A 21,044-nucleotide genomic window follows, 5' to 3' on the forward strand; every position below is an offset into this window, starting at 1 on the left:
CCATCATCTCTGTTGCCCTGTGCTGGACTCTCTCCAGCAGTTCCCTGTCCTGCTGGAACTGAGGGGCCAGAACTGGACACAATATTCCAGGTGTGGTCTCACCAGGGCAGAGTAGAGAGGAAGAAGAAATTCTCTCGACCTACTGACCACCCCCTTTCTAATCCACCCCAGGATGCCATTGGCCTTCCTGGCCACAAGGGCCCAGTGCTGGCTCATGGTCATCCTGCTGTCCACCAGGACCCCCAGGAAGCACCATGTTGCTGAAGGGGAGCAAATGTGGGTGTCCCCTGCATTGCATATTGCATTTATGCTTGGAGTTACAGCTCAAAGGGCCAAAAGGACACAACCTTCTTCAACACTTATTGACTAATCATCAGTAATTAAGAACAAACACCAATAAATAGTTAATAGATGAGATGAAGATGCCGACCAATGGCACTCAGAAATACAGTAGCTGGGTTTCGTAAGATAAATGAAACTGTTTATTTGTTGTTTCACTGGGTGTTTCACTTGTGTAGCTCATTTCAGGTTTCTGGCCAAGGGGGATAGGTTGTGGTTGTTTCAGCCTCTTTAGGGCATAAACTGACAAAAACTTGTTTTCCATTGCTTCCTTCCTTACTCCTCATCAGTGCCTCCAACACCTGCATCTCTAAGATTGTGGTATGAAAGGTATATCTTGGAAAAAGCTTGGCTTGGTTAGTCGTGTGAAAGGGAGGCCAAGAAGCGATACTGAGGCTTTTATACATGGCATAAGGAGGACTAAATACTAGAGAGCAAGCTAAAATGTTTAAGTTAACAGGTTATGCTGGCACAAGAGCAAATGTCTATGAATGATGCATGCGGTCAGACTGGGGGATCTCAATGAAAGGAGAGCAGCTCTAGGACAACCTTCCAGGCAGAGTTGTGGGAGCAGAAGATCACATTGCTTTAAAGATGGAGTTTCATTGACTTGTGAATAATAATATCAGGTGGGGGAAGGTGATTGACATTGGAAGCTGCTAGACATGCTTTTCAACCTGAAGTCCTCTGATACACATGATTTATGATGCAGGATCTACTGAGCTCACACCAGAGCTCGTCAAACTTCTGAAATCTCCCTTGGAAAATGAGACCACCTAGTCCTGGCACGTGTGGTTAAAGACCTCTGCACCTTAATGTTTGTGGTAGTACTTAAAACACTCATCCTCAGTGAAAACGCTGTCAACCTTCTTCATGGCTATTGCACATCTTGGCTGGGCAGCGATGCGCGTGGGTGTGCAGGGTATCCACACTCGGTATCTGCTGATGCTCCCTCAGGGGACAGATCATACAACAGAGCTGTTGGTTTTCTGCCACATTTCAAGGTTCAGGGGATCCTCTGCTTCCTCTTTCCTACTTGGTGAAATGATAAAATTATTTGGCCCATTTACTTGGTGATTTGTTCTCTTTCTCATACAGACTGGTTGTTTTTTTTTGCAAAAACTGAATCAAGCTGTATTGTCTGAGAATAAAGACAAGTTCCTGGTGTCAAGTTCAAAACAATTGCATCCATGACTGCCACGATTTTGATGACCCATAACACTGGCTCACTTCTTACTGCAATTTAAAGTAAGTATAGCCATCTTCAGTGAAAAGTATGTACGCTTTTCAGGTCTGAAATAAAAACCAACCTGCTTTTTTATGGAGGAAATAACATAAAAGGAACTCTCAGGTGGCTTAACATTGCAAAGGTTTGTTCTGCTCAGGCTGGACACAGTTTGCCTTCTCTTGTTCTTCTTAAGCCCAGTTTACATTTATCATAGCTGGCTGCATCTAAGTGTTAGAACAGTTCCAAGGTTTACATGCTGAGCTCTAGCTCTTCTTTCTCAAAAATGGTCCTGGCATTGCTCCCAATAAATAGATTTGGCCCATAAATTGCAAAAAACTTTGGAGTCTCTTCAGAACATCAGCACTGTAGACTTGTAAAAAAATATATGCTTTCCTCTTTCTAGTATTTTATTTATCCTAAAGGCCATCATGTGGTTTTTCCTGTACTCTGGGTGAAGATTTAATTCAGCACATATATGAAAATTTTAATATATCCCAAGGCTAATTATTTGTCATTGTCACTGATGCTGCTGCCCCTGTAACTCATCAGCCGGCTGTGTGAGTTCCCAGGTGCAGGTCAGTAACTCATCTGTGCAGGCAATGCCGTCTCCAGCTCTTCACCAACCCAGCTCTCTGACGCTCTGTGTGTCCTTTCAAATGATCTAATGCGCCGGGTTTTCTAATGCATCAATTTATTCCGTAACTCTTTGTTAGCACTGGCTTTCTGCTGCAATTTATCTTAGTCACAGCTCCAGCAACAGCAGCCACTGCTCTTCTGTCTCCTTCCCCGTAGTGTTTTCAGCTTTCCAACACAGCCATTAGTGATTACAGTCTGGTAATTGGTTTTTGCACCATTAAATCAGACTTCAGCTCACAGCATGATGGCCCTTTGGCTATTCTATTTGTCATGTTTGATTTTTAAAGGATACGATTTATTTTGAGCTTTCTGACAAAGCTTCCACAACCCCAAATTCCTGGAGGACCCTGGAGCTGTCTTCATGTCTTTTTAAGACCAAAGGGAACCTGATTAACAAACTTGCTTTGTTACAATTGACTTTAAACTCATCTCTCTCCTAACAAATGATCCAACAGCCTCCATGTAGAGGAAATGCTGCGGAAGAGGGGAAAATGGACAAGATATTTACAACACCATCCAGGGGAAAAACAACTCAAGGACTTCCAGCATTGCTCCTCCACCCCGGAGCAAGGGGCACAACTGTTTCCAGTTCATCCTGCAGTGCTGAGATTGTACATTTCTTGCCTTTGCATATGCGAAGGGGATGTGTCTGCTGCAAGGACACAGGGTTTCTGAAGGCTGAGTGTGAGAAGGGAAAGGAGGAGAGGAGAGGAGAGGAGAGGAGAGGAGAGGAGAGGAGAGGAGAGGAGAGGAGAGGAGAGGAGAGGAGAGGAGAGGAGAGGAGAGGAGAGGAGAGGAGAGGAGAGGAGAGGAGAGGAGAGGAGAGGAGAGGAGAGGAGAGGAGAGGAGAGGAGAGGAGAGGAGAGGAGAGGAGAGGAGAGGAGAGGAGAGGAGAGGAGAGGAGAGGAGAGGAGAGGAGAGGAGAGGAGAGGAGAGGAGAGGAGAGGAGAGGAGAGGAGAGGAGAGGAGAGGAGAGGAGAGGAGAGGAGAGGAGAGGAGAGGAGAGGAGAGGAGAGGAGAGGAGAGGAGAGGAGAGGAGAGGAGAGGAGAGGAGAGGAGAGGAGAGGAGAGGAGAGGAGAGGAGAGGAGAGGAGAGGAGAGGAGACCTTTATGTTTTGCAGTTCCCATGGTTGGTTTTACTTAGTAGTTGCCTGTAACAACTGAGAGATATTTAAAATGATACCAAGCAGTGTTACAGACTTATTCAAACTGATAAAAAAGTCAAAACAAACAAACAAACAAAAAAAACACAAACAAACAACCAAAAACCTGACCCACAATAACAAAACCAAAATATTCAGCAAAAATATTTCTAGCATACTCCAGCTGTAATCCAGTGTTCTAGCCAAAGGTCCTTGCTTGCTTTTCTCACCTTACAACAACTGTATTTGAGCCTCTACCTTGTAAGGCTTTTGGAGATTTTCCCTTAAAAAAGGATTCATTTTAGTATTAATGAAAAGCTCCAGTGGTGATGGGAGCCAAGGAGCAGGCGCCATGCAGGGGAGCACAGCACTACTGGGATGAGCAGCCTGTGACAAACAGCTCCCTGGATGTCATGGTCATTGCTCGAGATGTGGGTAGGAACATTAGCCCAATACAGAATCATGGATTCATAGAAACATTTTGGTTGGACGTGACACTTAATTCATCAAGTCCAACTGTTAACATAACTGTGTCACTAAACCATGTCCATAAGAACCTCGTCTACACATCTGTTCAACCCCTCCAGAGATGGTGACTCCACCACTTCCCCGGGCAGCCTGTTCTAATGCCCGACAGCCCTTTCTGTGAAGAAATTTTTCCTAATATTCAATCTAAACCTCCCCTGGTGCAACTTGAGGCCATTTCCTCTCCTTTTATCGCTTGCTACTTGGGAGAAGAGACCAACCCCCTCCATGCTCCAAGCTCCTTTCAGGCAGTTCAGAGATCAGAAGGTCTCCCCTCAGCTCCTGTTCTCCAGCTGAACCCCCCAGGTCCCTCAGCCGCTCCCATCACACTTGTGCTCCAGCCCCTTCCCCAGCTCCGTTCCCTTCTCTGAACTCGCTCCAGCACATCAAGGGCTTTCCTGTAGTGAGGGGCCCAAAACTGACTCCAGGATTCGAGGTGCGGCCTCACCAGTGCTGAGTGCAGTGGCACTATCACCTCTCTAGTCCTGCTGGACACGCTATTCCTGATACAAGCCATGATGCTGGTGGCCTTTTTGGCCACCTGGGCACACGCTTGCTCCTGTTCAGCTGCTGTCAGTCAACACCCCCAGGTCCTTTTCCACCAAACACTTTCCAGCCACTTCCAGCCTGTAGTGCTGCCTGGGGTTGTTGTGACCCAAGTGCAGCACTTGGCCTTGTTGAACCTCAGACAATTGGCCTCAGCCCAATGATCCAGCCCATCAAAAGGTGAAAAAGCGATCACAGCCTTTTATCATTTGCAATCAAGGACAGGTTTGGGGGAGGCTGTCAGCAGAGGGAGGCACAAGCTCATGGATTCAGCGTGAGCCCCAGCCTGTGGCAGCCCCCTGGGCTGGGAAATACCCACAGCAAGTTTACACCCTACTGCAAAACTCTCGTGTTTTACTTTTCCACATTTATGTTTAGCTCTTGGACATCAGATGAGACACTGAACAAGTGAAGAAGCTGAAGCATTCAGAGTTGGGGATGAATTGTCTGAATTAGTCATTATAATCTCGCCTCTCCTTTGGGTTTTCCAGCTGTTTGAGTTTCATGAGGATTGTGGATTCTCCCTCTTCTACATTATCTTATTTAATGTATCACAGAAGCTTTCCCGTCTGCTGCTCCTGCTCAACTGAGTCACAGCACTTGATAGAAGAAGATTTAGAGAAAAAATGTTTTCAAGATTTTTTATGTTTGAGAAAAAAAAATCCTGAAAAAAATAAATGTTTAAATAAAAATATATATTTATATGTATATAAAAATATAATGAAAATTTCCCTTCTGAGCCTGTAAGATGTATATAAGCAATTCACGAACACGCAGCTCTTCTTTGAGGTTGCTGGCTGACTTTAAGTGGGGCAGCACCTGCGGACCTGCTTCCAAACCTGCCTTTGAAGAGCAAAGAGCTCGAACTGACACCGGTTGTTTCTGCCTTTGGAGCTTCTGCACCCGCTGAACAGTGAAACCAGCCCTCCCATCTGCTGCGTTTGCAGATTAGACACCATCTCTTGTCAGCCCAGGGAGGGTGGCAGTAAATTAACAGGGAAATCTGCATTGCTACTGTATTTTCTAGAGGAAAAAACCACTACTTTTAATCAGAAAGTGACATAGAACAGCAGTACCACCTCCCAGTGTTGCAGGTTTTCTATCTTGTCATTTAAGCTTTCCACAACAGGACGAACAGAAAAAATTGATCTTCCCTTCCTTATCCTTCTTCATTATGTGCATATGGACCCTTTGGCACCACCACACCCTTGAAATATGGGGGTTTGTGATGATCTCTGCAGAGAGGTGAGATGAGAGACCTTCTGCACCAGGAGACATGAGGGTCTGCGTGAGTCCTGCATCTTCCCAAGTCACCTCAGGGCCACCGGGCAGCCAAGCACATGCAGGAGAAGGAGTTTTCCTTCCCAAAACTCAGTGTTCCCGAGGAACACGCTCAATTAAACAGTGTTTAGCCAGGGGGTGACAGAAACACCTGCCTGAAACCCAGACTGCTGCCTCCTGTGCTGAAATACTTCCAGCTGGCACAGCCAGCAACCGCGGGGTTTTTCCTCTCTGCAGGCTGTGCAATTAAAAATCTGCGGCAGCTGCAGCCTCTGCATTGAAAAGCGAGTAGTTAAATCCTATTTGCACAAGGGAGCTGTTATCTTACTAAAAGTTTATGTTTTTCACAGAGGGTGGAGGGCTGCATCCCACGTTAGAGTTGTGAACCTCTCGTCTCAGGGTCCTGCATAGTGCAGTCATTGCTTTTATTTGCCAGCTCTGAGCTGAGATTGATGATACCGGTTAGAAACTCTGTTAGTCCTCAGGCAGAAAAATAAGATGTTCCAGAAAATTGCAATAATAATCTCCAAAGCACCTATTTCTTCTTCTTCCCTGTGGCTCAGCGCTGACACTTCAAAATCAGCCAAGATGCATCTGATCAGCTGAGCACAGAGCAAAATACCTTCTAACCCCTTTGTCTTTATTGACAGAGTCCTAGTGTGACCACTTCACTAACTTATCCCTGGTTAGAGTCCATTTACCCAGTCTAGTACTTATAAGTACTGGATCATGTTGACGCTCCATCAGTTTTCTGGCACCTCTCCAGTTTTCCAAAGTTTGTTACGATCCAAAAATCAGAGAGTTAGACAGTCCTGAGCTACTGCTCTTAAGACTGGGAGTCTACATGAGCCCAGACTTCTGAACTGGAAGTGTTTACATTTTGCAGGTGATGATTCACATCCTCCTGAGTTGCAGATGGTAAATCAGTTCATCTGGTGAAGCTGGATCCTATTGTGGTATAGTAAAGCAGGTATTATGTACATTTGTTGTATTTTTTTCCTATCTGATGGATACAAAAGCTAAAATTGTAATTAACAAAGAAGCTATTCCTAAACTAAGATTCCCAATGCCATTTTAATGTCTTCTTACTGTCTGTAGCATACTTAAGCTTTCATATTTCTTCTGTTTCTTTTGCCTTGCATTCTCAATAATCTGCTTGCGCTATACATAGTACAAGTTAATATCTCTTCTAAACCCCTCTTCTGATGTCATCCTTCAGATACATCAGTTTTTCCTCTTTGTTGAAATATTGCTCTGGCCTGACAAGATATTAATCAAATGAGATTTTGAACAAATTTCTGTAGTTGTAAGTGTAGTGATCCTTGCCATTTGTTGAGACCAAGGCTGTAAGTGATAGGCTATCAAAGAGATGTTTAATGGTTTTAATGAGCAGTGATTTTTCAGCCCTTGGTACATACACATCCTCCTTCTTGAAGAGCTGATGGAGAGAAGCAGGGTCCCTCTGGTCTGTGGCTCCAGTTCCTTCTGAACAAGACGAAGATGGATCCATCAGGGAGGCTGGGATTGGGGTGGACAGGCTCTATTCACCTCAGCTCCAGACCAGAGCTACAGAGCAAAAGCTCTGCTGTCTGTAGCTTCAGGAGACCAGAGCCATGGAAAGAGGCAGATCTGCAGGGCTGCCATGCTCTTTCCTCCAGAAACACTGCCCACCATGTCCCTGTGTCGCCCATCTCTCCGTGCACAGCATCCTAGCACCCATCTCCTAACACCCACTCGCGTCCCAGTTTTGGCTGTTCCTCAACACCATCATGTATTTGGCACAAATGTGTCCCCCAGGGCAGTGCAGCACAGCCGGCATCCTTTAGAAACCATGGGCAAAAATGAAGAAGCTGCCACGCATCCAGTCCACCTGTTTTCTGTCCCATCTGCCCTGCAAAACCAAGCAGCTGCCAGCAGCTCATCTGCCCAAGCAGGACACCTTCCCCTGGCCAAGGCGTTCGGCTGCTCCTGTCAAAGAAGGATGAACATCTGCAGCAAGATGCTGGGACCGCATCCTGCTTCTCTAGCCAGTGAGAACTGAGCTGCTGCCAGCAAGGGAGGAGGTTTCTATGGGTATATTATCACTGGAAATATGCTGATGCATCTGTGTGGTTGACTCCCTACACATGCTTGTCCTTCCCTGAAACGATGTGCCCCTTTTCCTTCCCTCTACCATCCTGTTTTAAGGTGTTCCCTTCCCTTTCTCTCCACATCCTTGGAGCTGCCACCTGCCTGGACATCCGCAGCAGGAGGACGGATGTCCTGCTGAGTAGGTGTCTCTACACAGAATCATCCATCACGCTGCAGTCAAGCCACATGCCTCGAGGATGCTGGCATCGCGTTCAGTAAGTTATTTGGTTAAGGACTATTCCTTACCATAGGAAGAAGAAATAACGAGGAAAATGCTAAATTAAACACAGAGACACACAAATATTAATAAGCAGGTGATGAGGGAGATAATAATGGAAGCCAGAGCTCATCAGGTACTTACTGATGGGCCATGAAAAGAATCACTGCAGCCTTGGAGAGGATCGGCCTCGATTTTGTAACTGATGAGAAGAAGAAAACATATTGTGAATATTAAGAGATTTTTTGGGGGGCTTCACACAACTTGCTATGGGATCTTTAGAAGGACCACAGACACGGAAAGGGAAGGATCAGGGTGGAACAAGTATGGGAAGATGGCGAGGAGGGAGGTTGGAAGGGTCAGACTGGTGAGCAGGCCATCGGGCAGGACGCTCACCTGACTGGGCCCTGCCCCTGATCCCTGCAGTCTGGCCTGTCTTCTTGTTAAATCCCATTCTTAATTGCCTTTTCTGCGTCATTTCAGTGTCTGTCCTGTGTGCCAGCCACTGGCACACAGTCACCAGCCACCCTCCCACATGCTGTTTGCGACTGTGCTGAGCTTCAGACTTGAAGTGAGTGCAAAGTCTCAACTGCAACAAGAAAGAAAATGTGTTTTATTAAGTAATTAGAACTTGCCAACAGGTACTGAGCACAGGCCGGATACTTAGAAAGAAGTTCCTACAAATAAACATAAATCCAATGGGACTAGGGTAATAGGAGAGAACCTGAAAGGCCATAAGACAACTCCATTCCAGCTGCTTTCAGACAGACCTCACTTGTATCAGACAATGTGAGGAACGGCAGCATCAACAGCTGTTGAGTTACAAACTTGTCTTTACTGAGTTTGAAGCCAGTCAATTTTCAACACCTTGTAACAAGGGAACTGTGTTTGAAGACCAAAAGGTTGAGGTTCAAGTGTCTTCAGATCTGGCAAGAACACTGTCCACTCAGGTACCAAAGTGAAAATTAAAATGCTTATACCATTTTTTTGTGGTGCTTTAAGCTGCTGGGGCTGTAGAGCAACCAAATAACTGTAGTATCACTTTCAGACAATACTGTTGCATAATGAATTCAAGTAAAGGATGAAAACACAGAAAACTGAACTAGAACATGCCAGTGCAGCCTTTATTTCCCCAAAGTAACTGGATGAATTCAGAGAAGTTGCACTCTTGCCATTTCACTTGTAGCTGTCAAACACAAAGCCTGAAAAGTAGGTCTCGGAAAAGTTTGGTTTACCTCTTTTTATGAGCTTGTGTCGTGCAAAGCCATGAAGTGAATTAGAATTAGACTAAGTACCTGAGGCCTCAGCAGCTGGTAAGCACTTGCTGACAGGAAGCAACAGGAGCTCCATTCATTGAGCTGCTGCAAACGGCCATGGAAAGCATTAGAGTGTTCCCTGATAAGAGGTAAGACAGGTAAGAAAAGTGCCTTGGGAAGTATTTTCACAGAATTACTTTTTATCAAGACTCATATCAGCAAAATGACACATATTTTCATCTCTAGGCAATAAAATGGAGAGATGTGATTTCATCTCTATCTCTTTAACGTTACAATTATTCAGTAGAAAAAGTTTTTGCAATGGCATTCAGAAATAAGTTTTTTATCTTGATATGAACTGTTGTGTCACCCCTAAAATGAACCATAGCTTCCCCAGATTGCTTACGATACTTTTTCCTAACATAAGGGCTTTAAGACACAAATAAGTTAACAAGTCTCAGCATGCTTAAAACATGGTGACAGACAAGACTTTTCAGATACAGATTTATCAAATTAAGAGAAAATACTGACATTAATATTTGTTGACAGCTTTTTTGACTGAAAAAGATACATCCAGCATAATGGTATCAGAGGAAAACTCGTTAGTATTTGAGTATCGGCTTCATGCTCGACAAGCACAGCTGAATATGAAAGACTCTTCAGGAAAAACCCTGGCAGGTTTGAGAAGTGGGGCCGTGTGAACCTCATGAGGTTCAACAAGGCAAGTGCACCTGGGTCAGGGCAACCCCCGGTATCAATCCAGGCTGGGGATGCAGGGATTGAGAGCAGCCCTGCCGAGAAGGACTTGGGGGTGCTGGTGGATGGAGATCGGACATGAGCCGGCAATGTGCGCTTGCAGCCCAGAAGCCAATAGTGTCCTGGGCTGCATCACAAGGAGCGTGGGCAGCAGGTCAGGGAGGTGATTCTGCCCCTCTGCTCCGCTCTGGTGAGACCCCACCTGCAGTGCTGGTCCAGCTCTGGGGTCCTCAGCACAGGACACACATGGACCTGTTGGACAGGGGCCAGAGGAGCCACAGGAATGATCCGAGGCTGGAACAGCTCTGCTGGGAGGACAGGCTGAGAGAGTTGGGGTGTTCAGCTAGAGAAGAGAAGACTCCAGGGAGACCTTATTGTGGCCTTTCAGTGCTTAAAAGGGGCTGATAAGAAAGATGGGGACAGACTTTTTACCAGGGCCTGTTGTGATAGAACAACAGGTGATGGTTTTAAACTGAAAAAAGGTAGGTTTAGATTAGAAATAACGAAGAATTATTCACCATGAGGGTGGTAAGGCACTGGCCCGGGCTGTCCAGAGAATCTGTGGATGCTCCATCATTAGAAGAGTTCCAGGTCAGGCTGGACAGGGCTCTGAGCAACCTGGTCTAGTTGAAGATGTCCCTGCCCATGGCAGGGGTTAGATTGGGTGATCTTTGAAGGCCCCTTCCAACCCAACCTTGAGTCGATTCTAAGAACTGACTCAAGCAAACATCCTTATACTAATGTTGTTTTGTGATCACAGACCAATTTGAACTCAAGCAAAAACCCTTGTACCTGTTTCTTTTCAAAGAAAGGAACCCCGTTGGCTTCATAGCGAGGGCCAACATACAGATACAGTCTTTTTAAAAAGGCTTGGTCTTAAATAACTTTAAGTTTAGCATGAGCTGGAGTGAAATATGGGTATGAACTGGATGTCAAGGGACAATTATAAGTGACACTCTCATTGTCAGTACAAAACCTGTTTTGCTAATGCAGTAAGCAAACTCCCAAATGCAGCATTGAGGTTGACAAAGGCTATGTCTATAAATGGGTCTCGAACACTATTTACAAGGCTCATCTTTCATTTTCAACCCATTAATCTTTTAAATATTACAGTGAGATTTAACCTTTTAGCACACTGACGATGCTAAAAAATATAAGTAATAAAATCTAGGTAATTCACTCTCTCAAAGTGAGAAGCATCTGCCAACTCACACAAAATCTGCATTTCAGAACTGGAACATGAATTTCCATGCTACTCATTTGAAATGAAATCTCTGTGGGCTGTATGAAATGCACACTCATTGTTTTAAAGTACAATACAAGAGAAAGAATCCAGCAGTATAGCAAAAACATTGAGGTGTACACAGGTAGAAGGAGGGAAGCACAGGATAATCTTTTACATTTGTTTCCATTTTTTGAGGTGTTTCTTTAAAAATAGTTAAGCTCTAAAAAATAACCTGCAGTTTTGAATACTCAACTATGTCTTTTTCATAGAACGAGAAAACGGCTGTATCGAATGTTCTTACTTATTCTGTGTGTGTTGTTAGCAATCTCTGCCGATAAATTTTGATTGGGTATATAACACATCTATTGTTGTGATCTTTTTTTAAGGCTCTTTTCATGTCCACTGGAAGAATTCTTTTTTAGGAATCTGTAAATTGAACAAGTGACACCCACTATCCTACAGGGACGAAATAGGTGGATTATCTTAATAACTACTCTTTTCCCACTGTTTGATTGCAAAGTATACGAGAGGTCCTCTCTTAAAAAGTACACCCAGAGCAATCAGAAAAAAGAGAAATCAGAATGAAAATCTGAAGGGAAAATTATTGTAGCAGTGCTTGATTTCTATTATTGCAATATCTCACTATTTATATGTCATTAAAACCTTCCCGGAATAAAAAAGCTTTGCAGTTGTTTCTGATTACCTCATTTATCTAAGAAGAGACAACTTCTCTCTACCCGGAACAAAGGGTGTACAAATGACAAGATCAGGTGTAGATGTTGACAATAGTATTTGAAATTAGACGAGATTAATTCTGTCCAGAAATCCTACGTATCATCTGTGTAAGTTATCAAACAAAGACAGCAACAACGATGCTGAAGGGAGTGGAGCATCTCCCTTATGAGGAAAGGCTGAGGGAGCTGGGGCTCTTTGGCTTGGAGAAGAGGAGACTGAGGGGTGACCTCATTAATGTTTACAGATACATAAAGGGTGAGTGTCATGCGGATGGAGCCAGGCTCTTCTTGGTGACAACCAATGATAGGACAAGGGGCAATGGGTTCAAGCTGCAACACAAAAGGTTCCACTTAAATTTGGGAAGAAACAACTTCTCAGTGAGGGTGACAGACACTGGAACAGGCTGCCCAGGGGGGTTGTGGAATCTTCTTCTCTGGAGACATTCAAAACCCACCTGGACACCTTCCTGTGTAACCTCATCTGGGTGTTCCTGCTCCATGGGGGGATTGGACTGGATGAGCTTTCGAGGTCCCTTCCAATCCCTGACATTCTGGGATTTTGTGATTCTGTGAAGCCATAAATATTACTTGGTATGGGTTTAATGTTCTATCTGCAGTTTCATACTACCTGAACCTACCATATGTAAACGCACAATCTTTTTTTTTTTCCCCTCCATAAAAAGGTGCATGCTACCAAGTCAATTAATACTTCCTCTTCAAGTAATTAATACTTGCACCTGACAAAAATACTCTGGGGATACCTTATTTATGGCTCAGAAATGCATTTTCATTATGACTGTTTCTATTACAATACCTTGTTTTTAAATCCGCAGTGTGTGCTACTTGATTTTTCGGTGTCCTTCATTAAATTCTCTGCTTGATCTCCTTGCTGTTCTCCAAGGGAACTTTAGCCTTTCAACCTGAATTTGGCCCATCTTTGGCCCTCTGTAGTCTCCTAACCCTTACCTGTTTCATACCAAAAGACTGTGGCTGACGTTAGCCAGTGTCAGCACGATTATTTTGTTTTAAAGGATTGATGCCTCTACTTATAATGGAATTTGCACACAGTTAAACCAAATATATGATGCCTGTTTGCTACCTTTTAATTCTTTGGATGTCAAAACATTTGTAGCTGGGAAAATAAGGGATAATAAGATTTTTGGTTATAGGAGGACAAAGCCTGAAATTTCTGTGTCTGTAGTTCAAGGCTTCTCCACATTTCCTGTATTCGCCCTTCTATCCAAGAATGACATTGATACTTAAGGTAAGATTACACAAATCTCATTTACTTACAGATTCTAACAAACAGATTTATTAAGAGTGCAAACAAATCAGAATAACAAAACTAATACTTATAAACTTTTACTTTATGGACTTCTTTGTCTTCGCATTCTCTTTGTTTATTGTAATAATAGAATGTATTGTCCCTTCTCTGAAGTTTCTTAACAAATCCAGTTTCTGGCCAACGTTCTACCTATGAATAGAATAAAAAGGACATACATTCACCTGAACATGCTCACATTGAATGATGTTTGAGTGTTACATTGCAAAGAATATAGGATATACTTCCATGGGAGAACCTCGTTTGCATCTACTTTGCTATTGATTTGCTGAGCTTTTAAAGAAAATATTAAGAACAAGATGTCAGAAACCAGTTTTCTGGTCACACACTTAGAGATTTCTTTGAGATTCTTCTGACCATGATAAATGTGCTTTTCGTTAGCACTTCCATAAAAATAAAGTGAGCTCCATGTATGATAGTCTCAAAGACAGGAGGATCACTCCTGCAGGAAACCAGCACCGTCCTGGTGCTCTTCTGGGTTCCACTATGTGAAGTTTTACATTAAAAGCTTGAGCACTTGTACGTTCAACAGCTTTATGGCTTTAGTAGCTATTATATCTGCAGCTTGAATGCCTACTTCTGATTAAAATGAACCTTAAAAATCACGTAATAAAGATCTTATTTCTCTTCCAGGCATGGCTGACCACAGGATGTCAAACTAGAATGTTCTCTAATTGGAAAGTCCCAGAAGTGGTAGTTTCATCAGTTATCTCATTACTTTAGGCATACAGCTGAGTTATTTGCATTCTCTGTCTAAACAGAAGAGCCTTAATATTAATTCCACCTACATTATATTTGCATCATTAATAACAAGTGCATTATAGAAACATAATATGGAGTAAACAAGACATTTCAAAATGTGCAAGTTGAAAGAGAATCACTGCCAGACCCTGGCAAGTTTGAACAGAATACACGCTCATTTTGCTCTGAGTAAGTGGTGTTCTTTAACTTTTATCGGTGTTCAATTGTCTATAGTTATGCCCTGCCATAAATCTTAAACACACTGATCCTACTACACTAATTACAGGATTTCCTTTTGCACAGCTAAAGGAATTTATATCATGGCCTTTACAGTGGTATCCAATCCCATGGCAAAATAATGAACTGCATCTTATTATGCACATCAACGCTTTACTGTTTTAAGTTAACTGGATGATGAGTGACTTTCTTAGGAACGTTCTGCTCTTTCTTACGCACACAGGAGGTTAAGATCTTTTAAAAGTGGATTTTTCATACTATATATGCTGCTTTGGAAGATAAACTTCAGAACTCTGATAAAGTTATTAGTATGTTGTTTGCTCGATTAACTTCTTGTTGCTATTTTGAGTCTCAAGTAGCCACTGAATGTTTGGTCATCAGCCATTAGCTCATTTGATGTGCTGGAGAGCATTGCCATGAACTGTAGTGAGCAGAGGACCGAGCCCTTGATGTTCTCACTTGAGAAATGCCTGTGTCACAGCTGCCTTTACCACAGTTGACATCAAATATCTCTCCAGCAGGCAGTTTCAACAGAAGCCAAGTTTTGAGCGCACACTGAGTCTGATTACGCTACCACGCAATTCCACTGTAAAACCGACATCAGTAGCAATGACACGGGACAGACTCCCTGGGCAATTAATGACTTTCCTGTCAGATATATTGGCAGAGTAATGGGGAAACTTCACAGAGAGCTCCTTCGATGTATTATTTTCCTCAAAACTGAATTATTCTTTTAGATAGCAGCTACATCTACTCAAGGAGATCTATAATGCTTCTAAATGCATAAGAAAGGGGGAAGAGAACCACAGGCTGGGTAGTGTTTCTATTTCACTTCTGTGAAATAAGTTATTTTTGCACCGTCAATAATAGCCCAAGAACTCAAGTCAGATCTGGGAGAAATAAAAAAACAACAAAACAAAACAAAACAACATATCAGAAATGAACCTAAATTAAATAAGTGGCACCTCCATTTTCATTTAATCATTTAGCATGAGACAGAAGTTTAAATTAATAACCCTTTCAGAGTTCTAAACCTTACCATATCAACTTGTTTCACTTGTTTATATTCAATCTCGTCTCTGTATCCAGCTTGCTGAAATCTGTAGAAGTTCTCTACATCTTCTGACCATTTTGTGGCATGATGTATAGATTTTGGATGGATGGCAGCTTTAGCTGTGGCTCCAGAATCTTCAGACTCTTTCCTGAAATTAGTGATTTTGTTAGGGACATATAGAAATGTAAAGGACAAAATTTTAAAACAAAGGAATTACAGACAGTACAGTATTATATTTCCTTCAAAGTCTGAGATTAAAAAAGATGTTATAAGCAGCTAGAATAAAATTAAATGCACTACTTGATCTCAAACAAACCCGACTTCCCTATAGTTCTATATACACCTTCACTCCTTGACTTAACATACAGTGGAGATGACAAAGAGGAGATTTTAAGAAATAAATTGGATACAGAGGCAAGACACACAACCTACCAAAATTCATCCTGTTCTACCCTTGCCCTATCAAAATCTGCACTGACTGCCACTGACATCCTCCTCACACAAACCCCGCTTGTTCAACCTGCTGAGAAACAGTGAAGAGGTTAATCAGCTGCTAAACCTGAACAGAGCAGAACTGGGACAAGATAAAACTCACACTGGAGAGAAAGAAAGAAGAAAAAAAGAATAAAATAAGAAATTTAAAAAACAAAAAAGTGGAGTCACTAGAAACTCACCAGGGAGGAATTTGAACTATATTTCAAAAAAATACGAAATATTTGACTTCCACCTTATATCTGAATTTCACCGCATTCGCTTTTCTAAGTGTATCTTATGCTGCTACTAAACCAGAAGTTTATGTTGCTTCTGCAAGCCAAACACACAGAACACTATGATGCCCAGCAGCTATGATCATAAACTAGTCCTTTCCTAAGTTCTTTGATGTCGCCAAGCTTCAGCTTCATAATTAGGAATGTTTCTTCAAAGAAGGAAAAGAAATTTCTGGATTTGGTAGTGAGAAGATGAACAGTTTCACTCCCTGTGGGGAGTTGCTGCCTCCAAATCCTGCACACAGAGTAAAATTTCCTTACATAGCAGGTTCCTATATCAACCAAGAGCTTGAAAAGTCAAATGCTGATGTTTTATCAAATGCATAAATGTCTGTTAGAAAGACAGAAGAGGAGAAAAATAATATTGCACCACAGCATACAAATATTTGGGAAAATGACATCAAGAATTATTGTTATCATCATGTAGAAACAGAAGTTTCTGTTGTCTAACTGTATGAGAGCCGTCAGCACACAAAGAAAGGGCCTTTCATCTCTTACTGCACACACTTTATTATAGATCAATACAAATATGCACAAGGGCTCTCTTCTGGCACAGTTCAGCCCTCCAACATCCTTTGGCCAGGCTCTGTAGCATTTTGTAATTAAGGCAGATTTGCTTAAAAAAAAAAGAAAAAGGTGATTTTCCCATCCAGTTATGAGGTGTCATATACAACTTAACATACTGAGCATATATCCTTATGATAAATCTTTAGTGTAGTCTTTGAGATACCTATCTCAACATAACATTTTCTCCACTGCAAAGGACCCTTTTGTAGCCATTACAGAATTTTTCATACACTCTATGCTCACCTATATTTAAAGAGAACCGTTGCCAATCTGGGACTTTAGACGTTCAATATTATTAGCTATAACATTAAATCTTAATAAATGCTAAACTATAATGAATTTAAATGTCTTGTCATAACTTACATGTTACTAGTGTTAAGTACTTCTTTACAGGATGTGCTGAATTCATCTAACGAACGTGCTTCTTCAAGACATCTAGATGTACATGGCACTTCCTGAGTCACCATTAATTCAGATGGCCTGTCCACAGGCATTTCTGCTCAAAAATACATATATATGGGTCACATATTTAAAGTGCCAGCTTGATGACTTCGAATAATAAAAGCGTGATCCTGATATTTTTAGGCTGCTATTTAAGCCCTTTAGAAATTGTGCTCTTTGTCCATTGTGGTGCCTCTGAGTTCCAGGCATAGAGCCGGTTTCATTGTACAAGAGCATGAGATGAGCTGTACTCCAGCCTATAATTCAAGGAAAAGATAAAAGCATATACAGGCAAATGAAAGAATGCAAGAGAATGGTAAGAAAATATTCAGCATAATACTAACACTTTTTATTCAAATGGAATTGTTGAACAGTGAAGTGGAGTTTGCTGAGACAACCATCGGCAAATACTCTTAATTTAGGGGAAGTAGTGAGATCTTTGGATACCACTTTTTTGGCTTTGGGAAAGGTTTTCTAATGTCATTCATAGTACGATTTCTATGGAATTCTAAAAAAACTAGGCTTGCATATGGCAGTTTCCTTAATGCTTATACAAGTTGCAAAGGGATGTGGGACAAGAGTGCCTGCTCCTCTAAGGGTGTCTGGTCAAGGACATTTTCCAATGCAACAAGGGATGATCAGAAATGGAGGAAGCCATAAAACAACATATGGGACACAAATCTGACCAGTAAATTGTGAGGGAGGTGGTGATGAGAACCAAACCAGGCCTGTCACGCTAATTGATGGGGGCATGTGGGAGTTCAAGAATGTTCATTCCAGCAGGGTTATATGATCGGGAACTTTGCCAATTGGGAAACTAAGGTGAAAAGGGGAAAACAGAAATGAAATACACAGACCTGACAAAACAAACATAGAGACCATGATGAGAAACAAACCTCACCACTCACACTAGTTGATGGGCTATCAAGAAACTACAGGAGCCACTTCCAGGAAGATCAACTTGGACTTTGCAACTGATAAGACTGTGAAGCAGGGGACCCCAGAGTCGGAGGATGTGGGAATCGATAGAGCTGTACAAACCCGAGAGGGATGTGCGGGGGAAGGGGAGCAGGGAAGAATAAAAATAGAGAGAGAGGAGTATAAAAGAGGCTGGTTGCATGTAAAACGGGGCCAGTCAGGACACTTACCTGGCTGAGCCCGGTGCCTGATCATCACAGTCTGTCCTGTCTTCTTAAATCTTAACCATCTCTCTGGGTACTGTCATTTTCCAACCTGTACGTGTGTGTGCATGCTGCAAGGACTAAGTGCCAGCTACCAGAGAGACCTGTGTGTGCAAGTGAAAACTGGTGCCAGCTCCCGGAGTCACACTGGGGATAGGGGTGCCCTGCAGCCTGTGGTGTCAGCTGCTGGAGCGAATAGAGGTCTTTGATTTCCGGCCACTGGTGCAAGAACAGTATGTCCCAAAAAATCAGCTACTGGGGGAGGGCTGGCATGCGTGAGGGCTCCATGCCAGCAGTTAGAACAGGAGTTTGGGTCTCAGCTGGTGCTGCCTGCTGGGGATGAAGGGTAAGTGTATCTTCCCCAGTTGAGCTGTACGTTGGGCATGTATCTATATTTACTAGAAAACTTTAAACTGGACTCACTGTTGAGTAGGGGGACCTTGGGTCCAGGGCAGAGGGGCCCGTGCTGGTACACCCAAGGGTACTTGTGAACATAGAGCACATGATGGGTGGGTGTGTGAGTTCATCTTTGCTAGTGAGCACCAAGCTGGACTAGCAGGCAAGTAGGGAATCCATAAAGCAGATAAGGGGCTGGGCATGTGTGCAGGGGTGCTGGGAAGACCAAGGAGCTGTGCTGATGTTCAAGGGATCCATAAATGTGCATGTGCTTGTGAGCCTAGAGAGCGTGTGTGCCTGTGCTAGTGAACTTTTATTGCTACCAGCCAAAGAGAATGAAAGGAACTTGTCTGTGTTCATGTTTTATGTGAGTCCTGTGGGTAGGTAATGCCTCACCTGTGGCTGTCTGTGTGACCAGCCATGTCTGTGATACGTACTCAGCTTTGTTACTCATTGACCCAGCAAACGGGAAAGTACCAGCTGCATCCCTCAGACTGGGCAGAAACCAGGGAGGGGAGGCCCTGGAAGCAGGTCCAGAGCAGCTGAAGATGCACTTGCACTTCTTAGGTCACAGAAGGTAGCACTCACAGGACCTATTTGGAATCCTGGAATAAGCAATAAGAGATTTCCAATGACTTCCATAGACTTTACATGAAGTTTAACAAGGGCAGTGCCAGATTTTGCACCCGGCACACAGTAACCCTGTCTGTACACACAAACTGGGGAACAAGATGCTGTAAAGCAGCTCCACAGGGAGGGATCTGGGGATTCTGGTCAACAGCAGTTTGACCATGAGCCAACAGTGTCCCTGGCAGCCGAGAGGGCAACTGTGTCCTGGGTGCATCCAGCACAGCATTGCCAGCTGGGCGAGGGAGGTGATTGTCCCGCTCTGCTCTGCACCAGTGTGGCCTCACCTGGAGCACTGCGTGCAGTTCTGGGCGCCACAGCTTGAAAAAGATATAAAGCTACTGGATAGTGTCCAGAATACGGCTACAAAGTTGGTGAAGGGTTTGGAGAAGAAGCCGTATGAGGAGTGGCTAAAGTCACTCGGTTTGTTCAGCCTGAAGAAGAAGAGACTGAGGGGAGAGCTTGTGGCGGCTACAGCTTCATCACAAGGGAGGAGGAGGAGCAGGCACTGAGCTCTTCTCTCTGGTGACCGATGACAGAACCCGAGGGAGTGGCAGGAAGATGTGCCAGGGGAGGTTTAGGTTGGACATTAGGAAAAGGTTCTTCAGCCAGAGGGTGCTGGACACTGGAACAGGCTCCCCAGGGAGGTGTCACGGCCCCAAGCCTGACAGTGTTCAAGAATAGACTGGACAACACCCTCAGACACATGGTGTGAACTGTGGGGCTGTCCTGCGCAGGGACAGGAGTTGGACTGGGTGATCCTTGCGGGTCCCTTCCAGCTCAGGACATTCGATGAGAGCTGATTGCACTGCCAAGATGCTCGGGCAGACATCTGGACCCCCGCCCGAGCCACCGCTGTGATGGAACCCCACCCCGCTCCCACAGCCACAGCACAACGCGGCCACCCAGCCCTCAGACCGCCCACCTCCGTGCGAAGGCCGCAAAACGGGGCCTCTTCCCGGGCCGGCCGGTGCGACACAGCGGCCGAACGGCGCTGGTACCGAGCGGCGCTGGTACCGAGCGGCGCTGGTACCGAACGGCGCTGGTACCGAGCGGCGCTGGTACCGAACGGCGCTGGTACCGAGCGGCGCTGGTGCGGCTCCTCACGGCGCCAACGGCCGCCCCCGGGCGTTGCCAGGCAACCGCCCCGCCTCTGTAAGAAGCCGTTGCCGCCCCTGCCGCCGCGCGTCCGATCACAGAGTCACAGAATGTGAGCGGTTGGAAGGGACCTGGAAAGCTCACCCAGTGCAATCCCCCCATGGAGCAGGAACACCCAGATGAGGTTACACAGGAAGGTGTCCAGGCGGGTTGGAATGTCTGCAGAGAAGGAGACTCCACAACCCCCCTGGGCAGCCTGTTCCAGTGTCTGTCACCCTCACTGAGAAGAAGTTTCTTCCCATATTTAAATGAAACCTCCTGTGTTCCAGTTTATACCCATTGCACCTTGTCCTATCATTGGTTGTCAGCGAGAAGAGCCTGGCTCCGTCCTTCTGATACTCACCCTTTACATATTTAATTTATTATTATTTATTTTATTATTATTTATTATTGTACATATTTATTTCTCCTCTTCTCCAAGCTCAAGAGCACCAGCTCCCTCAGCCTTTCCTCACACGGGAGATGCTCCACTCCCTTCAGCATCTCTGTTGCCCTGCGCTGGACTCTCTCCAGCAGTT

At 44.1% G+C, this 21,044-nt stretch overlaps 1 protein-coding gene and 1 long non-coding RNA gene across 5 annotated transcripts; one reads left to right on the top strand and one right to left on the bottom strand.

Annotated features, from left to right (window-relative positions):
- Positions 1-329: 329 nt before the first annotated feature.
- On the top strand, positions 330-15,393 carry LOC110365985 (uncharacterized). Its single transcript, XR_010469643.1, has 5 exons — positions 330-1,587; positions 6,584-6,667; positions 7,102-9,449; positions 13,217-13,279; positions 13,991-15,393. It is a non-coding gene; the product is annotated as an uncharacterized LOC110365985 (long non-coding RNA).
- On the bottom strand, positions 11,971-20,538 carry MEIG1 (meiosis/spermiogenesis associated 1). Of its 4 annotated transcripts, none has more exons than XM_065049247.1 (5): positions 20,294-20,534; positions 19,179-19,346; positions 17,087-17,219; positions 15,375-15,537; positions 11,971-13,489 (listed from the first exon to the last, which is right to left on the bottom strand). In XM_065049247.1, the coding sequence occupies exons 3-5, from the start codon at positions 17,215-17,217 to the stop codon at positions 13,361-13,363; spliced, it is 423 nt and encodes a 140-aa protein (XP_064905319.1). In that variant the 5' UTR covers positions 17,218-17,219; positions 19,179-19,346; positions 20,294-20,534; the 3' UTR covers positions 11,971-13,360. The 4 variants fall into 4 exon arrangements, with proteins under 4 accessions (XP_064905319.1, XP_013225731.3, XP_064905317.1 ...); XM_013370277.3 differs by having other exon boundaries at positions 19,138-19,346; XM_065049245.1 differs by lacking the exon at positions 20,294-20,534 and adding an exon at positions 18,313-18,449.
- Between the last annotated feature and the right edge of the window lie 506 nt (positions 20,539-21,044).

Source organism: Columba livia, chromosome 1, assembly GCF_036013475.1.
Source record: "Columba livia isolate bColLiv1 breed racing homer chromosome 1, bColLiv1.pat.W.v2, whole genome shotgun sequence".
Taxonomy (NCBI): domain Eukaryota; kingdom Metazoa; phylum Chordata; class Aves; order Columbiformes; family Columbidae; genus Columba; species Columba livia.

Bases quoted from the DNA above. Each gene is read 5' to 3' on its own strand.
- MEIG1 (XM_013370277.3), bottom strand. From the start codon at position 19,195: ATGAGTAACAAAGCTGAGTACGTATCACAGACATGGCTGGTCACACAG. The intron at 15,538-17,086 runs GTAAGTTATGAC...CACTAATTTCAG, and splicing joins GTACTTAACACTAGTAACAT to GAAAGAGTCTGAAGATTCTG. The intron at 13,490-15,374 runs GTAAGGTTTAGA...TTCTATTCATAG, and splicing joins AAGTGAAACAAGTTGATATG to GTAGAACGTTGGCCAGAAAC.